This window comes from Mesocricetus auratus, unplaced genomic scaffold (genome assembly GCF_017639785.1).
Source record: "Mesocricetus auratus isolate SY011 unplaced genomic scaffold, BCM_Maur_2.0 Super-Scaffold_100018, whole genome shotgun sequence".
NCBI lineage: Eukaryota > Metazoa > Chordata > Mammalia > Rodentia > Cricetidae > Mesocricetus > Mesocricetus auratus.
In genome coordinates, this window is record NW_024429199.1 from 36,762,042 (window position 1) to 36,780,760 (window position 18,719).

Consider the following 18,719-nt stretch of genomic DNA (forward strand, 5'->3'; position numbering starts at 1 on the left):
TTTTTTGCTGCCTCCAGGCACCACACCACCATCAAAAATGTGACTTATTTATTAGCCGGCAGTGGCACACGTCTTTAATCCCAGTACTCGGGAGGCAGAGACTGGTGGATCTTTGAGTTCTAGGTCAGCTTGGTCTACAGAGCGAGTTCCAGGACAGGCTCCAAAGCCACACATAGAAACCCCGTCTTGGAAAAAAAAGAAAGAAAGAAAAAAAAAAAAAGAATAGCGCTTATCTTAGAGTGAAAGGATGGGGGAAAAGCTACTCAAAGCAAATGGAATTAAGAAACTAGTAGACATTGCTATTCTAATAGCTGAAAAAATAAACTTCAGACCAAAACTAATCAGAAGAGACAAAGGAAATCACTTTGTACTGAACAATTGTTCTAGACATTACAGTTCTAAACGCACTGAACAAAGATGAAGCCAGATTTAGAGATCAAACACTACTAGATACAAAATCATGGATTTAACCCCACAGTCACCAATAGACAGGTTATCTATGAAAAACAGAAACGTTGTGGTTAAATGGCATCATAGATGAAATGGGCTTAACAGATTAGAACATTCCATTCTACTTCAGGATACACTTCTCAGCAGCCTGTAAAACTTTCTCTAAAGTAGATAGAGGACACAAAGCAAGTCTGAACAAACACAGAAAAATTGAAATAACTTTGTATTCTATTTCATTACTATGGAATACAATCCAGCAAGCAACAGAAACGACAGAAAATTCACAAAGTAGAAATTAAAGCTATCAAATATGATGAGTCATTGAAGGAGAAATTAAGGATAAAGCATGCCAAAGCAGCCTTAAAAGGGACGGTGTATCTCTCTTCCAAGGCCCAGGGACACTGGGGAAGAAGGGAGCAGTGTGGAATGCTGTCTTCAGGGATAACATGGCTATAGCATTGCCAACGTCGCAGTAGCTGTTGAGTCCATAAACACTGTTATAAAAGGGAAGGGTTAACAGGGCTCCTCTTCTCCCTGCAGATTTATATATAGTTAATTATTGGAGCGACATTTTCCTCAATGGTGTAACCATGCCCTTGTAAACAAACCCATGTTTGTGTAAACTACTATAATAAAACTCATTGAACAGAAAAAGACTAAGTCATTTCTTTTTAAAGTCTTCTTGTTTTGGGGGGGGTCTGTGTGGCATGGCACACTTGTGTAGGCCAGAGGACAGTTTTGCAAAGACCTTTACATGGATTCTGGGTGTCACACTGTAATCACCAGGCATGGACAGCAAGTACTTTTGCCAGCTGAGCTATCTTGCTGGCCCTACAATATTATTTCTATTAGTCATTTATTTATGAGTATAGCATGTTATCACTGGATCTAATGAAATTCATTTGTAGCCAGGCATGGTAGTTCACACCTTTAATCTTAGTGCTTGAGGGGAAGAGGCAGGCCAATATGGTTTAAGAGAGTTCTAGATCAGCTAGAGCTACATAGTAAGACTCAAAAAAAAAAAACTTTCATTTGTAAGCACATGGACAATAAGGTTACAGTAAAAAGTTTTTAAATTTCTCAAAAAAATAAAATTTATAGTTAACTTTGAAAATTGCCTTAGATTGGGTACTGTTGCTATGATGAAACACGGTGACCAAAGCAAGTTGGAGAGGAAAGGGTTTACTTGGCTTATGCTTCTGAATCTGTAGTCTGTTACTGAAGGAACTCAGACAGGACAGAACGTGAGGCAGGAACTGATGCAGAGGCCATGGAAAGGGCGCTGCTTACTGCCTTGCTCCCTGGGCCTTGCTCAGCCTGTTTTCTTACAGACCCCAGGACCACCAGCCCAGGCATGGCACCACTCAACAATGGGCACCACTCAACAAATCACTCACTGAGAAAACTCCCCACAGATTTGCCTACGCCTCCTGTAGGTTTCTTTCTTGTTCTTCCTTGTTCTCTCCTGGGAGCCTTTGGGAAATTCAAAAATATGTAGTTGGCTAACTCTGGAAAACACGGGGTAATGTGTGTGTGGTACCAAAAGCCCCATGACTCACCCGTCCCAAAAATTGCAGTCCAACCCTGAGCAAGTCCCAGATTTCCCTTGAGTCTAAGCTTGCCTTGCATCACAGAAAATCACAGATTCAGATTTTGATTGTGAAAATGATGAAAACGACACTGAAATCAGTTGCTTAAGATACAGATGTGTCCACATTTGGGTTCAAAGGTTGACTTGTTTGTTTGTTTTTGGTGTTCTCTTTTGCAGCAAAAGGTTTTATTTTCGAGAAAGACTAAATAAGTTCCTTCTTACTCTACCTACCAGGCCGTATCTACAAATGCTTATCAACCAGTATACAGTCCTGTATTCAGAAAATTCCTTTCCTAGGGAAGCTGTGAACATCTACCTCCTACTTCTAAGATCCATGACAAACCAAAATTTAACTCCACTGAAGTTCACCCTGGAGAACCATTGAGTTTATTGAGTTCACACAAGTGACAGGTTACTGGTAGGAGTGTGGGTGACCCCAAAGCAGCAGTGGAAAAATCACCATCATGGCTGAGGGCTTCTTGATAGCCTCATAGCTGGAGCCCACTTCTCTTCCCCAGCCTGAACACTCCATCCAGCCCCTCCCTGAGGCTCAGTGCCATATGGCAGAATTGTTTTCCACCACGCCTAATGACCCGAGTTGCATCCCCATAGCCCACATGGTCCCAGCATGTTGTCTTCCCGCCTCCATATGAATTAAACCAGATACTTGGGAACATAAGGAAGCCCCAGTACTTCATAAAACTACTTCAGAAATTCTCATCTGTAGCCAAAGGTGGTGGCAACTGCTAAGTTAACATTTGGCTGTAATCTCAACACTCAGGAGGCAGAGGCAGGAGGATTGTTGAAAGTTGGATGCCAGCCTGGTATACATAGTATCTGAAGAAAAAAAATGTCCCCTCCAGATGTTAAATGTTTTATTTTTCATAACAGTTTATAAAATAGGTACTGTGTTTTCATTTTGTAAATGTATGAACATACTGGTGATACTAGTGGAAAAGTAATGGGATTGACGGGGTGAGAGGGTGTCACTTCTGTAACTCCAGCATGATCAGTAGTACAAGGCCAGCCTGGGCTGCATAAAATCCTTTTCAGAAAAGAAGAGAAAATAAAAACACCTCTCCAGAAATAATGGCATTGAAAAGAATTGCAGTCATTTTATGGGAACGCCAAGGGCCCTGTGGACTGTCCCAAACTTTTTCCCCCCATTTTTTAATTTAAATTAGAAACAAGCTTGTTTTAAATGTCAATCCCAGTTCCCTCTCCCTCCCCTCCTCCCTGCCCCCCACCGGCTCCCTATCCCATCCCCTTTCTGCTCCCCAGGGAGGGTGAGGCCTTCCATGGGGGGATCTTCAAAGTCTGTCACATCATTTGGAGCAGGGCCTAGGCCCTCTCCCGTGTGTCTAAGCTCAGAGAATATCCCTCTATGTGGAGTGGGCTCCCAAAGTCCATTCGTATACTAGGGATACCTACTGATCCACTACCAGAGGCCCCATAGATTAGCCAGACCTCCAAACTGACATCCTAGTTCACGGGGTCTAGAAGAGTCCTATGCTGGATTCCCAGCATCAGTCTGGGGTCCATGAACTCCCCCTTGTTCAGGTCAGCTGTTTCTGTGGATTTCCCCAGCCTGGCCTTCACCCCTTTGCTCATCACTCCTCCCTCTCTTCTCTGGGTTCGTTGAGTTCAGCTCAGTGTTCAGCTGTGAGTGTCTGCCTCTGCCTCCATCAGCTACTGGATGAAAGCTCTAGGGTGGTGTGTAAGAGAGTCATCAATCTCATTATCTGACAAGGGCATTTAAGGTAGCCTCTGGGGCTGCCCCAAACTTGACTCTGTCTCTGACGTGCAAAGGAATCCGGAGCTCAGCTAGCCTTACCCACTTGGGAGGAGTCCGCCCCGCCCCTCCCCAGGGCCCCGCCCCTCCTGGGTCTCCACGCCCTCACCTCCCGCCGCCCGGCGCCGGTGTTGTCCAAGATGGAGGGCGCCCTCTCGGTGCCGCTGCCAGTCCGGCTGCTGCTGTTGGTGGCGCTGCCAGCCGCGGGGTGGCTGACCAGCAGCACGCCCAGGCCGCCGTCCACAGCCCCGCAGGTAGGGCAGGGCGGGCGCTCCAGGCCGCTCCTCTGCGGACCTCCGGGAGGCCGGTCGCGGTGACGCTGTCCCCTCCCGTAGGCGGACAGGACGGGCAGGACAGGGTCTGGCGGCCCAGAGAGAAGGGGAGGCCCTCCGGGATGCCGGGCAGGGTGGGCCGCCCAAAGGAGAACGCGAGGGAGGCGCGCAGGCGCCCATGAACGTGTGGCCAAGCCTTCGGGCCCCGAACTTGCGATCGGTAGCGCTTCCCGAACTGTCGCAGGTCCTGCCCGGCTTTCCTGTCGAAAGTGCGCCGTGGCTGGTGACCTCGGGCGTTTGTAATGGTTGCTTCCTGGGCTAGAGCCCAGCTCTTGGGCCTGGCGATGTTTGTGTTGCCCAGTTAGCAGCTTTCCTGGCCACCTGCGACCAGGAGGGAGCGAGCGCCTTTCCCGGCCGCGGGGCCACTCGGGCTGGCGACGAGGAAGAGGCAGAAGACCTGGCGTTCGTTTCCCGGCGTGGCTTTTTATTGGATGTTAGTTGAGGGGTCTTTCCTGCTAATGGGTCACAGATGAGCATCAGCATCAGTGTGGAACCGGATTCAATCGTTCTGTGTCACAAGCCTTGCAGGTGACTACCTGGCTGACTCGGAGAACCATGGCTTTGCAATATTCAGAAGCAGCCCATTGTTACTTTTGTTGCCACGACTTTTGCCTTTCTTCATCTGTATGGTCGGAAGAAGTTTGGAGATTATAAAATTCGAGTCTTCCCCAAGTGACAGGAAACTTATGAGATTGAATACCTTACCACTTCGGTGGGAACACGCTAAATACAGAAGTAACTGACATGAGAAATGCCACTTTTTATTTTTAAAACTTTGCTTGTTCTGTTTGTATGATGTTGGATGGGGGACGTATGCCACAGAAATGGAGGTCAGAGGACCATCATGTGGAGTCGGTGTGCCCCGTGGTCATCGGTTTTGCAACAAGTGCATTTATAACCCTTGAATCATCTCTCCAGTCCATCATTTTCCTTTTAAATTTTAGAGTCATGTTGTAACTCCTCTGGGCACAGAAACCGTGCCACAGCGTCAGTTTGGACACATTCTGGATATTGCAACTAAAACACTTGTGTATGAAGTTGTACGTGAGCCACAGCTGCTTCTGGGTGACAATTGGAGCAATGGTTAATGGACAAGCACCAGGAACAAATACTGAGTGACTTTCAGGTTATGGAGATCTGGGCTTGTTTCCGCTCCTTTACACTTTTGAAAATTCTTCATCATCACTCACGAACCTAGGAAGCATTTCAACCTACCCACACAGTCAGAAAAAAAGAACCTTAGCTGCAAGGTTAAACCCACAGCATTGTGGGCTAGCTCCTAGTGATTTCACCATCTCCTCTCTCCCTTTTGGAAAGCAGGCAAAAACCCATATACATAAAATAAAAATGAAGGTTAAAAAATTTTTTTGAAGTTTTCAGAGGAAGAGCTGTGATCTGGATATGAATTTAATGTCAGATGAAAGAAATGGAATTCTCTTTTGGCAATGAAAACACTCCAGAGCATCAAAAAAGATTGGACTTGTGCATGGACACTCCACACTCACAAGTGTATGCTTGTGCGTGCCAGGGGTTGAGCCCAGGGCCCTGAACCTTCTCAGGCTCCACCGTTGAGGTGCGCCTCCATATCTGTAGAAAAAGAATTGAACTTGGTTCTTTGGGCGAAACGAAACAAAACACACCTGTGTCTTTGGTCTTTTATAGACCATGGCGTTGCTAAGCAGACCATAAGATGTAAATACAGTATGTCACTAAGTATGGTGTGTGTTTACCCCTGAAAAGCAGAAGCTATAAAAAGTTTCTCAAGGAAGGCCTTTTCTGGGCTCGTAGGAGAATGATGGCCTCCGATTAGCAGATCCTCCCATGACGAGTGAAGGCACCGTCAGAGGGCACCAGCTTCAGGAAACAGAAAGGAGAGCCGGTGCCCAGCTGTCTTTCTCCCTTTCTTTTTATATTCTGTCTAACCTGGTCCACTGTCTGGTCCTGCCCACACACTCAGGATGGATCTTAAACCTCTGGAGATGCCATCACAGACATACCCCGGTCTCATTGGTGGTTCTAAATCCACTGAGCCTAACAGTGAAGATTAACTATTACTGTCTCAAAATATAAAAAAAGGGCCAGGTTTGTGTGTGCTGTTGTGAGATGGCTCGGCAGGAAAAGTCACCTGCCACCGAGCCCCGCCCCCACTCCTGGGCGTAGCAGACCAGTTAGCTACATCTCCAGTCCTAATAGAAAAGCTATCCGTTAGCAGTCCCTGTGGCCAGTGGTGCTTTTCTACAAAAATGCCATCTGTAAGTAAGTATTTGGGCAGATGACTGCTGATGAGACCCTGAGCAGCAGCAAAAGCACCTGCCGCAGACATTCACCCCAGAGGTCTGCCTGAGCAGGGCCAGAGAGGATTTCCCAAGAACCCTCTGGGCATCCATGGGCAGTGGAACAGTAGATGACCTGCTGGTCCTTACACATCCTTGTGAACAACTGACTGTTGCTACACACAAGCGTCTTTAATGAAGGAAGGAAGTTCCAGGGAAACTACTCTGCTTTCTCTTACGCTCAGAAACAGATAAAGCTAAGCAGTGCATTGTTTAAGGAGATACAGCTAGTAAAATGTAAAGTTGTAGCCGGGCGTTGGTGGTGCACGCCTTTAATCCCAGCACTTGGGAGGCAGAGGCAGGCGGATCTCTGTGAGTTCGAGAAAAGCCTGGTCTACAAGAGCGAATTCCAGGACGGCCTCCAAAGCCACAAAGAAACCCTGTCTCGAAAGAAACCAAAAAAAAAAAAAAAATGTAAAGTTGTAGAGATCAGAACAGGGATTTCTTCTGTGGGTTGGGAGTAGTGGGCATGAGTAACATTCTCTACATAAACTCCAGCTCTCTGAGATCCAATGCCTCAAATATCTGAGAGCACCTGCACTCATGCCCACACACACTTAAGAGCACTACTGCTTTCCCAGAGGTCCTGAGTTCAATTCCCAGCAACTACATGGTGGCTCACAGCCATCTACAGTGAGATCTGGTGCCCTTTTTGGACCTGCAGGCATACATGCAGGTAGAACACTGCATGCAAAATGAATAAATCTTTAATAATAATAACAACAGAAGAAATGAAAAGGGGCTGGTTATTCTCTGGGTAAGTGATTCACCGAGTAAAAGCACAGCTGCCCATCTGAGTTTGATCCCCCGAACCCAAAGGTGCAAGGAGAGAATAGACTCCCAAAACTTGTCCTCTGACCTCAACACGTGTACCGTGGCAGATGTGTGCCTGCACTTGTGTACACATACAATAATAGCAAGTAAGGTCGAAAGAGCTGGGCTGCTTTCAATGTGTAAATGTTTCCCTACCCAACCTATGCATTTGTTTTACAGGATGGCATCAGAATTAATGTAACTACCCTGAGAGACAACGGGGAGGCGTCAAAAGAACAGGTTTGTCTCCCTCTGACTGTATTTTTAGTGTAATATTTAGCCAGGAATTTTTACTGATTGCAGTAGTCTATTTCCTGTTATTACAGTAAAATGCCTGAGGCAGGCTACTTTATGAAAAAGTAGCTATGTCAGGCTATCACTGACCTTGTTACGTACTTTGCTAATGAGGCTGGGAATAGCTGCTCATGCCTGTAATCCTAGCACTTTGGAGGCTGAAGAAGGCTTACCTCAAGTTAAAAGTCAGCCCAGACTTTTTAAGTAGTGAGACTGTCTCAAGAAACCAAAATATAATTGCTGGAAAGATGGATCAGTGGTTAAGAGCACTGGCTGCTCTTGCAGAATATCTGGGTTTGATTCCCAGCCCACCCACATGGCACCTCACAACTGTCTGTAACTGACCTGGACCAGTAGGTCATTCTTTGGTGACAGGGTCCTAAGGGGGATGAGAAGATAAAGAAGATAGAAAAGTTGGGGTCAGGAGGTCTGTCATAATCTGTCTTATGCCAGGCAAACTTACTAAGAAGTACAATATTGGGCGGAGGGTGGTGGCCCACACCTTTAACCCCAGTGCTCGGGAGGCAGAAGCAGATGGATCACTGAGGGTTTCAGGACAGCTAGGGCTGTCACATGGAGAAACTCTGTCTCGGAAAACAAAAAGAAGTACTGTATCGTGGGAAACAAACCAAGCAATGCTGCACTGCACAGGGGAGCACAGGATGTTTGAAGGGAGTCAGAGGGTAGGGCTGGGACTGATAACTCTAGCCCCTACAGTAGGAACAGCGGGGTTCTCAGGATGCGAAGCCATAGCTCTCCCAAGGCCCTGGCTCTGCTGAGCAAGCTTGTAGTTTAAAGGGCCATTGTTCCTTCTCCATACATCAGGGAAAGCCTTGGCTCAGCAGAGTCTTCAACATGTGACTGCACTTCCAGGGGACCTAGCAGCCCCTTTGCCTCGTAGGCACTACACACACATGGTATACAGACATGCATGCAAGCAAAGCATCTGTACAAATAAAATTTTAAAAAAAGGAAACCAAACTAAAGAAAAGGCTTTTGCTTTCCACTTAGTTACAGAGGTGCAAGGACATATTGCTGGCATTAGTTTGTCTTTGGTCTCGTGACAAATGGTACCACAGTGATAGGAGCTTTACATGAGACAAAAGTGTACATTGCCAGATACCAAATAGGAGAGGGCTGGAGTCCCACAGGTCCTGTGAAGACACTGCCCCAGAGACTACACATCTGCCGCCAAGGCTTGTATCTTAGCGGTGCCCACCTGAACATCACACTGAGAGACTAAGCACATGAATTCTTGAGGGACAAAACGTATGTAAGCTAACTGTCACACCTGCCACACATAGTTAGGAAATGTATTTTTGGCATGAAGAGTTTGTTGTCGTTTATAAACTGTTGGAATTAATATGTGCTGCTTTATTTTAAGGTTGTTCTTAACATAACCTATGAGAACGGACAGGTATATGTAAATGACTTGCCTGTAAATAGTGGTGTAACTCGAATAAGCTGTCAGACTTTGATAGGTGAGTACGACTAATTGTTTCCAACATTGCTTTGACTGTAATAATACTAAGTTAGTACTGAATTGCTACTGCTCCACCTTAAAGTGATAGGTTATTTCTATAATGGTAGAAATAATAGTTTAAACTAAGGCGTTTAAACTGTTGATTGTTGATATACTGTTTTGCTTGTTCTTTCATGAGACTGGCATTTGTTTCCAGTAGGTTAACAGTGTAAGAGTGGGCATCCATGTGGGCTAGCAAGAGCTCAAATCCTGGAGAGGTTCTTAGCACAATTGTAGAAAATGAACTCATTAGTTATGTGTATGGGTCCTACTTTATTTCTTTACTCATCTGCCAACAGAATGTTCTTTTTTAAGATTCATTTTGTCTTTATGTGTATGGTGTCTCGTCTGCATGTGTATCTGTGCAGCACTTGTGTGTCTGGTGACTAAGGAGGCCAGAAGAGGGTGTTGGACCCCCGGAAGTGGAGTGGTCGGCAGTTGTGAGCTGCCATGTGGGCTCTGAGAACTGGTCCCAGGTACTGTCTCTTCAGGCCCTGTTTTTCTTTTTAAACTTTAAGGTTATTTAAAGTGACAGATAATATTATGTTGGGATACACTATTTTATTTGAATAAAATAAAGAATATGGGAGGTGTCACTCGTGTTCTGTGAGCAGCAGTGACTGGGCCCAGCTGGCACTGGGGTAGGCATTGAGCAAGGGTATTCATGCCTGTCAGCAAGCATCGTTGAGGGCATTCTTTGAAAGCTGACTACTGTGGTGAGGAGGGGTTTTTGTTGTTTTTTTAATTTATCTGGCAGTAGGGGTGTGAGGGACTAAAGAGTTACCACTCTGATGTATTTAAAACTGTGCTGTAGGCTTAGACATGCTGAATGGGCATGGATACTAGTGTGTAAACAGGCAATTGAAACACTGATTTATTAAACCAGGCACTGTAGTGATTGAACTTGTATTTCCATAGTCCCGGCTACTGGGGCGCCTGAGGTGGGAGAAGCAAGAGTCCTTGGGTTTGACGAAGTCTGGAGACACGGTGAAGGCAGATGCTAACCTCCCACTCCGGCTCACAACGGTTTTTAAGGTGCTGGAGCTATAGCTCCATGGTAGGACATTTGTCGAGCAAATGGACAGCCCTGGGTTCCATTCACAGCACCACAGTAAGCATAATAAACCACTTAGCAATAAAATGGCGTATTTAAGCCACAGATAGTAAAGAACACAGGGAGTTATGCATGGTACAGGAGCAGAGCCCATGCCAGGTGCCTCTGAAGGAGAGCTAGTTGACAGTGCCAGAGAACTAGGCGTTAGTCAGAGTTACACCATGGGGCCATGTTCTGGCCAGAGCCCAAGGAAGAGACTATGCTATAACTAACTATGATAGTTAAATGGCCAGTGAACTGGGTATCAGCTGTTCTGGGTCAAAGGACTAGCCCTTAAACTCACAATGAGTTTAAGCCACTGGACCTACATTTAGAATGTGTGTGTGTGTCCTTGACAAATGAGTCCTTATATTTGGGAGACAGCAACTAAATGCTCATCTTGTGGCAAATTGATTGGTGTGTGTCACTTTAAAAAATGTTTTCAAGTTAATTTTATGTGTGTGCAGGTGCCTACAGTGGCTAGAAGGGGACATGTGGCCCCCTTAGAGCTAGGTTAGGCCACCTGCTGTGAGGGCTGGGTTCTGAGCTCGGATCCTCCAAGGGAGTAGTAGTTGCTCCCTTAATGGCTGCACCAACTCTCGAGCCCTTAACACACTTTTGTGAGACAGTTTTGATGTGTGGCTTAGGCTGGCCTTGAACTGCCTCAGCTGCCCAAGTGCTAGGATTCTAGGCATGCACCACTGTTCCTGGCTGTGTTATTTTACATTTTGTCTTTAATTTTGAGACTTTCATACATGTACACAATAAAATATGGTCATACCTTCCCCATTACCATGATGGAGGGATTCTAGACCCCTCCTGTCCTCTTCCTACTCCTATCCTCTCTAACTATGAAAAATCACCTACTGGGTGCAAAGGATGGAGAACATTAAAAAAAAAAAAAAGACGAAAAGTCCGAAGTAAAGCCACACGGTTTGTATGTGGGTTCTTTTCTCACTGACTGGACTCCGGGGTGAACACGTGACGGCTTACTTTGTGACCGCGGGGCTGACTCTTGTGGCTTGCTTTCTGTCTGTGCTGTGTCACTCTTCACTGGCAGCCAATATGAATCCAAAGCAGAGCTCTGCCACTGTGGCTTGTGTGGCGTATTCAGACTGCAGACCAGAAGCATTTCCTTTTCTGATGAGTGGGAGCCACTGGGAGGCCTTGCCAGCTCATCTCTGCTTTTATAAACCTGGGACTGTTAAGGTCAAGGAAGAAGGACGCCAATAAAACGTGTTTGCTGCTGTCTTGTTCCAAGTAAATCTCATAGAAATCATCAACTACAGTAACAGCTTTGATGGTAATTTTTGTCCAAAATCTCACTGCTTTTTTTTTTTTTTAATAAATAGTGAAGAGTGAAAATCTGGAAAATTTGGAGGAGAAAGAACATTTTGGAATTGTCACTGTAAGGATCTTAGTTCATGAGTGGCCTATGACATCTGGTTCCAGTTCACAACTAATTGTTATTCAAGAAGAGGTGGTAGAGATTGATGGAAGACAAGTGAGATGATATGCTTGTTAATGGGGTAAATTTGTGCTGTGTGTACAGGTATTGAGTGGTTTTATTTCTGACTCGATGAGGAAGAAGCTTACTTTTCTGTTATGTGAGGAGATTCCACACGGTAACCAAGGCATCTTATAGAAGAAAGCATTTCATTGGGGCTTGCTGATAGTTTCAGAGGGTTAGTCCATTATCATCCTGGTGGTGAGCGTGGCAGTAGGCAGACAGGCATGGTGCTAGGGAAGTAGGTGAGAGCTATCTCCTAACTAGAGTAGTTAAGAGCTATGTCCTAACTAGAGAAGTAGTTGAGAGCTATGTCCTAACTAGAGTAGTTAAGAGCTATGTCCTAACTAGAGAAGTAGTTGAGAGCTATGTCCTAACTAGAGTAGGTGAGAGCTATGTCCTAACTAGGGAAGTAGTTGAGAGCTATGTCCTAACTAGAGAAGAAGTTGAGAGCTATGTCCTAACTAGAGTAGGTGAGAGCTATGTCCTAACTAGGGAAGTAGTTGAGAGCTATATCCTAATCTGCAGGTGGTGGTGGGGAGGAGGAGGAGGAGACTGGGTCTCAGAACACACATCCAGTGGCATACTTCCAACAAGGCCACACCTCCAGTTCCACTACCTGGGGACCAATCATTTAATGAATGAACTTGTGGGGGTCATTCTCATTAAAGCCACCACAGTACCCTAGAATTGTCTGGATTTAATCATACAGCATTTCTGTTATTTTTGCATTTTACATTTAATAATCTCACTTATACCTTTATATCATTTAAAATGTGATGAGCATCAGCAAACAGAAAGCGAAGGGACTCGATTGTGTTCATAGTTCTGTTGCTGTTTCCTCGGCCGTGTGAATGAAACTACATTGTTGGTGCAAATGCCTCAGAATAGGAATGGGAGGGAGGAAGGAGCCGTTGGCTGCATGCTCTTTAGTTGTAGAAATCAAGGAGGGAGTTCACTTTGAAACTCTAAAGCATTATTTAAGGTAAAAGGTACTTATTTTTTCTTTCGTAGGCTCAACAAAAGGATGTGATTGAAATTAACATTTTAGTTAAGAACCAGAGAATACTCAGACAATCAAACTTTTCCCTTCCTGTGGAAGAAAGCATGATTTATTCTCTTTCCCAAAACAGTGACATTCTATTTACCCTTCCCAACTTTTCTAAAAAAGGTAATTTAAAAGACAATTATTTAAAATATCAATGAAATTATTTTGTCTTATATGCCTTTTTGTTTGTTTGTTTTCTCAAGACAGGTTTCTCTGTAGCCCTGGCTGTCTTGGAACTCACTCTGTAGACCAGGCTGGCCTCAAACTCAGAGATAACCACCTGCCTCTGCCTACTGAGTGCTGGGATTAAAGGCGTGAGCCACTGCCAAGCTTACCTTATATACTTAAAAAAGATTTTTATTTGTGTGTGTGTGTGTGTGTGTGTGTGTGTGTGTGTATACTTTTGGAGACCATAAAAGATGGGTGCTGGGAACGGAACTTGTCTCCTCTGGAAGAGCAGCTGACGCTCTAACCAAGGCCAGCCCTCTAGGCCCCTGTATGCTCTTAAGCATTTTTGTAATTACTTATAATTGCTACTATATGTCTTTACTTACTTAATGTATTTGGAAATAAGCTTCTTTTTTTTTTTTTTTTTTTTTTTTTTGGTTTTTCGAGACAGGGTTTCTCTGTGGCTTTGGAAGCTGTCCTGGAACTTACTTTGTAGACCAGGCTGGCCTCAAACTCACAGAGATCTGCCTGCCTCTGCCTCCCGAGTGCTGGGATTAAAGGCGTGCGCCACCAACGCCCGGCTGGAAATAGGCTTCTTTTAAAAAGTACTTTGAGAGTGGAACCAAAGCAGAATTTTACATTTTTGTTGTTTTTTTAAGACACGGTTTCTCTGTGTAGCTCGGCTGTCCTGGAACTCACTCTGTTGACCACTACACCATGTAGAACTTTTACATTTTATTGTCCTTCCCCCCCCCCCCCCTCCCGTCTCCTCCCCTCCCTCCCTCCTTCCTTTCTGTCTTTCTTTTGACAGGTTTTACCCTGTAGCCCAGCCTGGTCTGTAATGTAGTCCAGGGTAGACAAGGGTAGCCTTAACTTTGTTCTTCTCCTGCTTCACAAGTGCTTGGGTTACAGGAATGTGCCGTGTCTGGCAGAACTGAAAATTTACTTTATGTACGACAAAACCGTAACTTCTGTAGCCCCTTATAGTGGTCTGAGTGTTTCTTCTGACGTAAATGAAACTCTTGTTCTCTCATGGTGAAACATACGTAGGATAGTAATGGCAAATATTACTGGTGTTCTCTTTTAGAGCTTGCAGAGGACGCCGGCGTGCTGCTAGCATTTTGATAACTCTGTTCTCCCCCTCTTCAGTAGGAAGTGTTACTTCATTGCAGACCACCAGCCATTACCTCATGGGGAGCGTGGAAACCGCTGTGGAGGGAAATGCTTTACCTGGCAAATTGCCTGAGACTCCTCTCAGAGCAGAGCCTCCATCTTCATACAAGGTAAATCTAATACTTGGTGTTACCTATTTCTCTTTGAGAAAGGCTTTCTCTGTGAAACAGTCCTGGTTGTCTTGGAACTCACTTGGTAAACCAGGCTGGCCTTGAACTCACAGAGATCCTCCTGCCTCTGCCTCCCAAGTGCTGGGAGTAAAGGCATGCACCACCACTGCCTGACCTTGGTGTTTGTTATCTTTATGTGGTATTACCATAGCAGTTATGTTTATGGTGAAGAACATAAATGTGTCCTTAAAATGAAGCAGAAACCATAAAGATTAAAATAGCGGATCATTTTTTAGTGATGGACACATTATAGTTTTTTTTTCTTTTTTTCCCCCCCAGTTTGTAGCCTAGGCTAACCTCCAACTCATAATGATCTTCCTGTCTCCATCTCCTGAGTGCTGGTACTATAGGTGTAAGTCACCACCCCAGCTCACTCTGGGTTGGGAGTTTTTGTTGTTGTTGTTGGAACGTCTGTTCTCCCCTGTGTGTGACTGTGCATGCACGTGCCAGAGGACAACTCTCAGGAGTTGATTCTCTACTTTCCCCATGTGGTCCCAAGTTATGAGGCTTGGCCACAAGTTACTCACTGAGCTACCTTGCTGGACGTTATCTTAATCTTAATGTGGTATTCAAGGTGTTCCTATTATCTTCTATAAACTGCATTTAACGATAGAGTCAGATCATGATTATCAAGGCCCTGGTTATCATTTGGTTGGGAATCTCCAGTTCCACAGTTCCTTCTCAAATCTCCTTTCAGCTCTCACCTTGTATAGGCACAGACGGCGTGCACCCTCAAGGTCCTACACAGTGACTGGGTGTGGATTGAAGTCCGCTCTGCCTGTTTCTAGTTCTCTAACATTGGGTCAGTTGCTAACCTCGCCTGTATCTCCGGTTAACCTATACCCAGGCTATCAGGTACTGTAGAATATCCCATCAAGGTGTGAGGAATCAGAGGGATATTCCAGTGAAACCACGCTGATGTCTACTGGGAACATCTGTGTTACACTCCATCTATAGATACAGTTCTGAGAGTAGCCTAATGTGCCTGCTCCCAAATGGGGCTGGTCTGTGCAAGTAATTCTCACTAACAGTCAGATTGTTGACTTGGGGTTGCTGGAGTCTTGATTAGTTGGACAGCTTGCACTGTGGCATCTCCAGCCCCGCCCCTCCCCCTCCTCAGAGGAGACTATCTTCCTAGGCCGCATCATCAGTGCCCATATTTGGTTCCCTTCTTGCTCCTTAAGCTTGCAGCATTTCTAGAGCAGTGGGCCTTCCCTGGTCTAAAAGCTGTGGAGTTTGTTTCTTCCTCTCATCCTCTACACTGGGCAGTTCTCACTAGTCTTTCAGCATTAATATTCCCTTCATTTGTAGTTAGACACAGGATAAATAATTTTTGCACCTGTGTCTTGGGAACATAATTTTTAAGATTATAAAAATTTTATTTAGGTAAATTTTAAAATAAAATTTTATTGTCATGTTACATATATCCCGCAGTCACTCCATCCCATCACTGTGGAACTAGGGGAAAATATTCATTTTTGAACTATTTACCCCAAACCAGGCTTCTTTATTTTTTATTTTATTTTTTGAGTTAACTTTGATACATGTAATACTATTATAATCAATATACAAGTTGTTTCTGTCACCCAAACCCAAAACTTTAAGAAATTTTGCCAGACATGGTGGCGCATGCCTTTAATCCCAGCGCTTGGGAAGCAGAGGCAGGTGGATCTCTGTGAGTTTGAGGCTAGCCTGGTCTACATAGTGAGTTCTAAGCCAGCCAGGGCTACAGAGGAAGACCCCATCTCAAAGGAAGATAGAAATTTTAAATTTGAGTTTATGGAACTGGCCTTTCTGACCAAAACCCTCTTCCCAGGTAATGTGCCAGTGGATGGAAAAGCTCAGGAGAGCGCTCTGTCATCTCTGGGGCAGTGTGTTCCCAGTGCTCTTCATGTTTCTGAACGTCATGCTGGTTGGAGTTTTGGGTGCAGCAGGAGTCATAGCCATGTTAAAGGTGCTTTGCCCAGCTTATGAGAACAAGTAAGTGCTTCATGTTTCTGAGACATTATTAATCTTAACTATTCAAAAGTAAGTTATAGTGGTGGTGCACACCTTTAATCCCAGCATTCGGGAGGCAAAGACAGGTAGATCTCTTTGAGTTCAAGGCCAGCCTGGTCTACAGAGTGCGTTTCAGGACAGCCAGGGCTACACAGAGAAACCTTGTCTTATGGGGGGTTAGTTATATTCACTGTATTTTATATATTACAAAGTATAAAATTAGGTAGGACAATGGGAGGACAAAACACCCATTTTCCAATTGTAATGGAATTAAAATAAATTTATGTATCACTTGCGACTACAATACTTTGGGAGAGTCAGCCATGATGAGAAATGTTAAGTCTCCGTGGGAACATGGGGAACACTGCACGTGTAGAGTCATGAAGTTATGCTGCTGAATAGCCAAGAAAGGGTTAAAGTGGTCACAGAATTCTGAAGGCAAGAGGCAGAGAGCCTGTAGAGGTGCAGTCACTGCCCGCTGTGATATTAGCACAGTCTGTTATCCATTCAGACACTGACTGGGCTGCTAAAGTAGGCTCTAGGCACAGTGACCCTGCTAATGACAGTTCCAGTAGGTCTTGTGAGGCAGGAACACGTATGGAACATTAGCCACCTGTTAATGCTGGTGGCCTGATGACTGCTCAGTTTATGGGTGCTGCCATACTCCAGTATTAAGTACCTGCTCATTTTGTTGCTTGGTTTGGGTGTTTCTAGATGGGCCTTCATATATAGGCCAGGCTGGCTCTGAATTCATAAATGGCTCCAGCCTGTGCCCCCGAGTATGGGGATTCCAAGTGTGGGCTTTTATGTGACACAGTGAGGGGATTTCATCATCCAAGGATTCTGGTGTGCTTTGTGACTTCACTGGCCTGGTTTCTCTTAAGAGTTTGTAAGCCCCTGTGCTTCTGATGTGCAAAGTCAGGAGCTAGTAAACTCATTTAATTCAGTCATCGGCCTTTGCCTCATCCCTGTGCTCAACAGCTGGCGGTGACTGAGTTGTAAGAGCAAGGCAGTCATGAGCATCATCACTTGCACCCAAAATGAAGGAAACTGTTGCATCAAATAATAAAATGGCACATGAAACTTGAAAACTGCTGTTGTATGCCATACAGTCTAGCTTAGAGCAGCACAGTCTGATCACCACATGTACAATCAGCTTGTTTTTTTTTTTAAAAAGCTGCCCGGGCTTTCCTTCACCAACTGATAGCAGTCTAGCGGTGTGAGAGCTCTTGCCCTGAAGACATACACTCTCCTTCCTGTAGGACCAGGCAATGATCTCTGTTCCTTTCTAGTCACTCAGCGTGTTTGGTTATAAGCCATGAGAGGAAAGGTGGACCGTAACCTCCAAGTGTGACTTATCTTGTATTTCAGAGGAATTCTTCAGGTGGATGAAATGAATGCCTTATCTGTGGTACCTATCATCTTATATCCAGATGGTTCTGAGAAAACAGAAGAAAAACTTAAAGATAAAACGAGTATTTAAAACAGCATCTCCAATCATGGACTCTGAATTAGTCTATTGTCTCCAGACTTGCCATTTGAATACCATTTTATTTAAATCATTAATCAGTTTATACATAGAAATTGTCAAATTCCTAAGGCTGTCTGAAAACTGACCTTTACTGTGCCAAGTTAGAGATCACCTCGTTCCACACATGGGTTGGCTGTTCAGGAGACGAATTATTAAGGGAAATTTAAGTGGAAAAATATGTGACTTTGAAATAACCAGAATGAAAAAAGGTGAAACAGAACACCCAAGTGCCATAAGCTTCCAAGTGCCTTTGCTGCAGAAACTATCTGTTGATTAGTATTGTAAGGTTTTATAAGAAGCACTTTATGAAATTGCAATTTAAAAGCTGAAGAATTTAACACTTTTTTACTCAGTACAATGTGCCTTTATATCACACAGGACTCAGTATGAAATCACATAAGTGTATCATGTCTGTGTTTGTGCCAAAACCGCTTACCTTGACTGTACCAGGATTTAAAGAGACATGTTTGCACTCTAAATAAACTTTTTTTTTAAAGAATTGCTTTTTTTAAATTTATCTGTATGGGGAGGTGCTAAGCTATGTGTACATGAGTACAAATGACTGTTGAGGCCAAAAGAAGGCATTGGATCCCTGCAGCTGGAGTTATCAGCTGCCTGATGGTTGTCAGCTGCCTGATGTGGGGCACTGGAAACCAAACGAGTGGCCTGGATGAGCAGGAAGCATTTTAGCCAGTTATCTCTAGCTCCCCTCCCTTCATTAAAGGGACAAAAGTATAGCTGCTTGGGTTAAGTTTACCTAAGTGAGCAGCACTCACTGTATAGTGGTGTGGTACAGCTTATGTGACTGAATGTGCAGTTACCTTTCAAAGAAGCTGTCATCTTCATGGAATTAAGCCTTAGCCTTCCTTCTGGTTGTAAGGAGAGTACTGTGTATAAAAGCTTG

At 44.6% G+C, this 18,719-nt stretch overlaps 1 protein-coding gene across 2 annotated transcripts; it reads left to right on the forward strand.

Annotated features, from left to right (window-relative positions):
* The first annotated feature begins 3,931 nt into the window (after positions 1–3,931).
* Ginm1 (glycoprotein integral membrane 1) lies at positions 3,932–18,314 on the forward strand. 2 transcript variants are annotated; one of them, XM_005065743.4, is made up of 8 exons: positions 3,932–4,087; positions 7,492–7,551; positions 8,990–9,086; positions 11,573–11,724; positions 12,742–12,898; positions 14,096–14,226; positions 16,103–16,266; positions 17,656–18,314. In XM_005065743.4, exons 1-8 carry the CDS (start codon positions 3,974–3,976, stop codon positions 17,765–17,767), a joined length of 987 nt encoding a protein of 328 aa, XP_005065800.1. In that variant the 5' UTR covers positions 3,932–3,973; the 3' UTR covers positions 17,768–18,314. The 2 variants fall into 2 exon arrangements, with proteins under 2 accessions (XP_005065800.1, XP_012965670.1); XM_013110216.3 differs by having other exon boundaries at positions 3,934–4,087; positions 14,093–14,226.
* Positions 18,315–18,719: the final 405 nt, after the last annotated feature.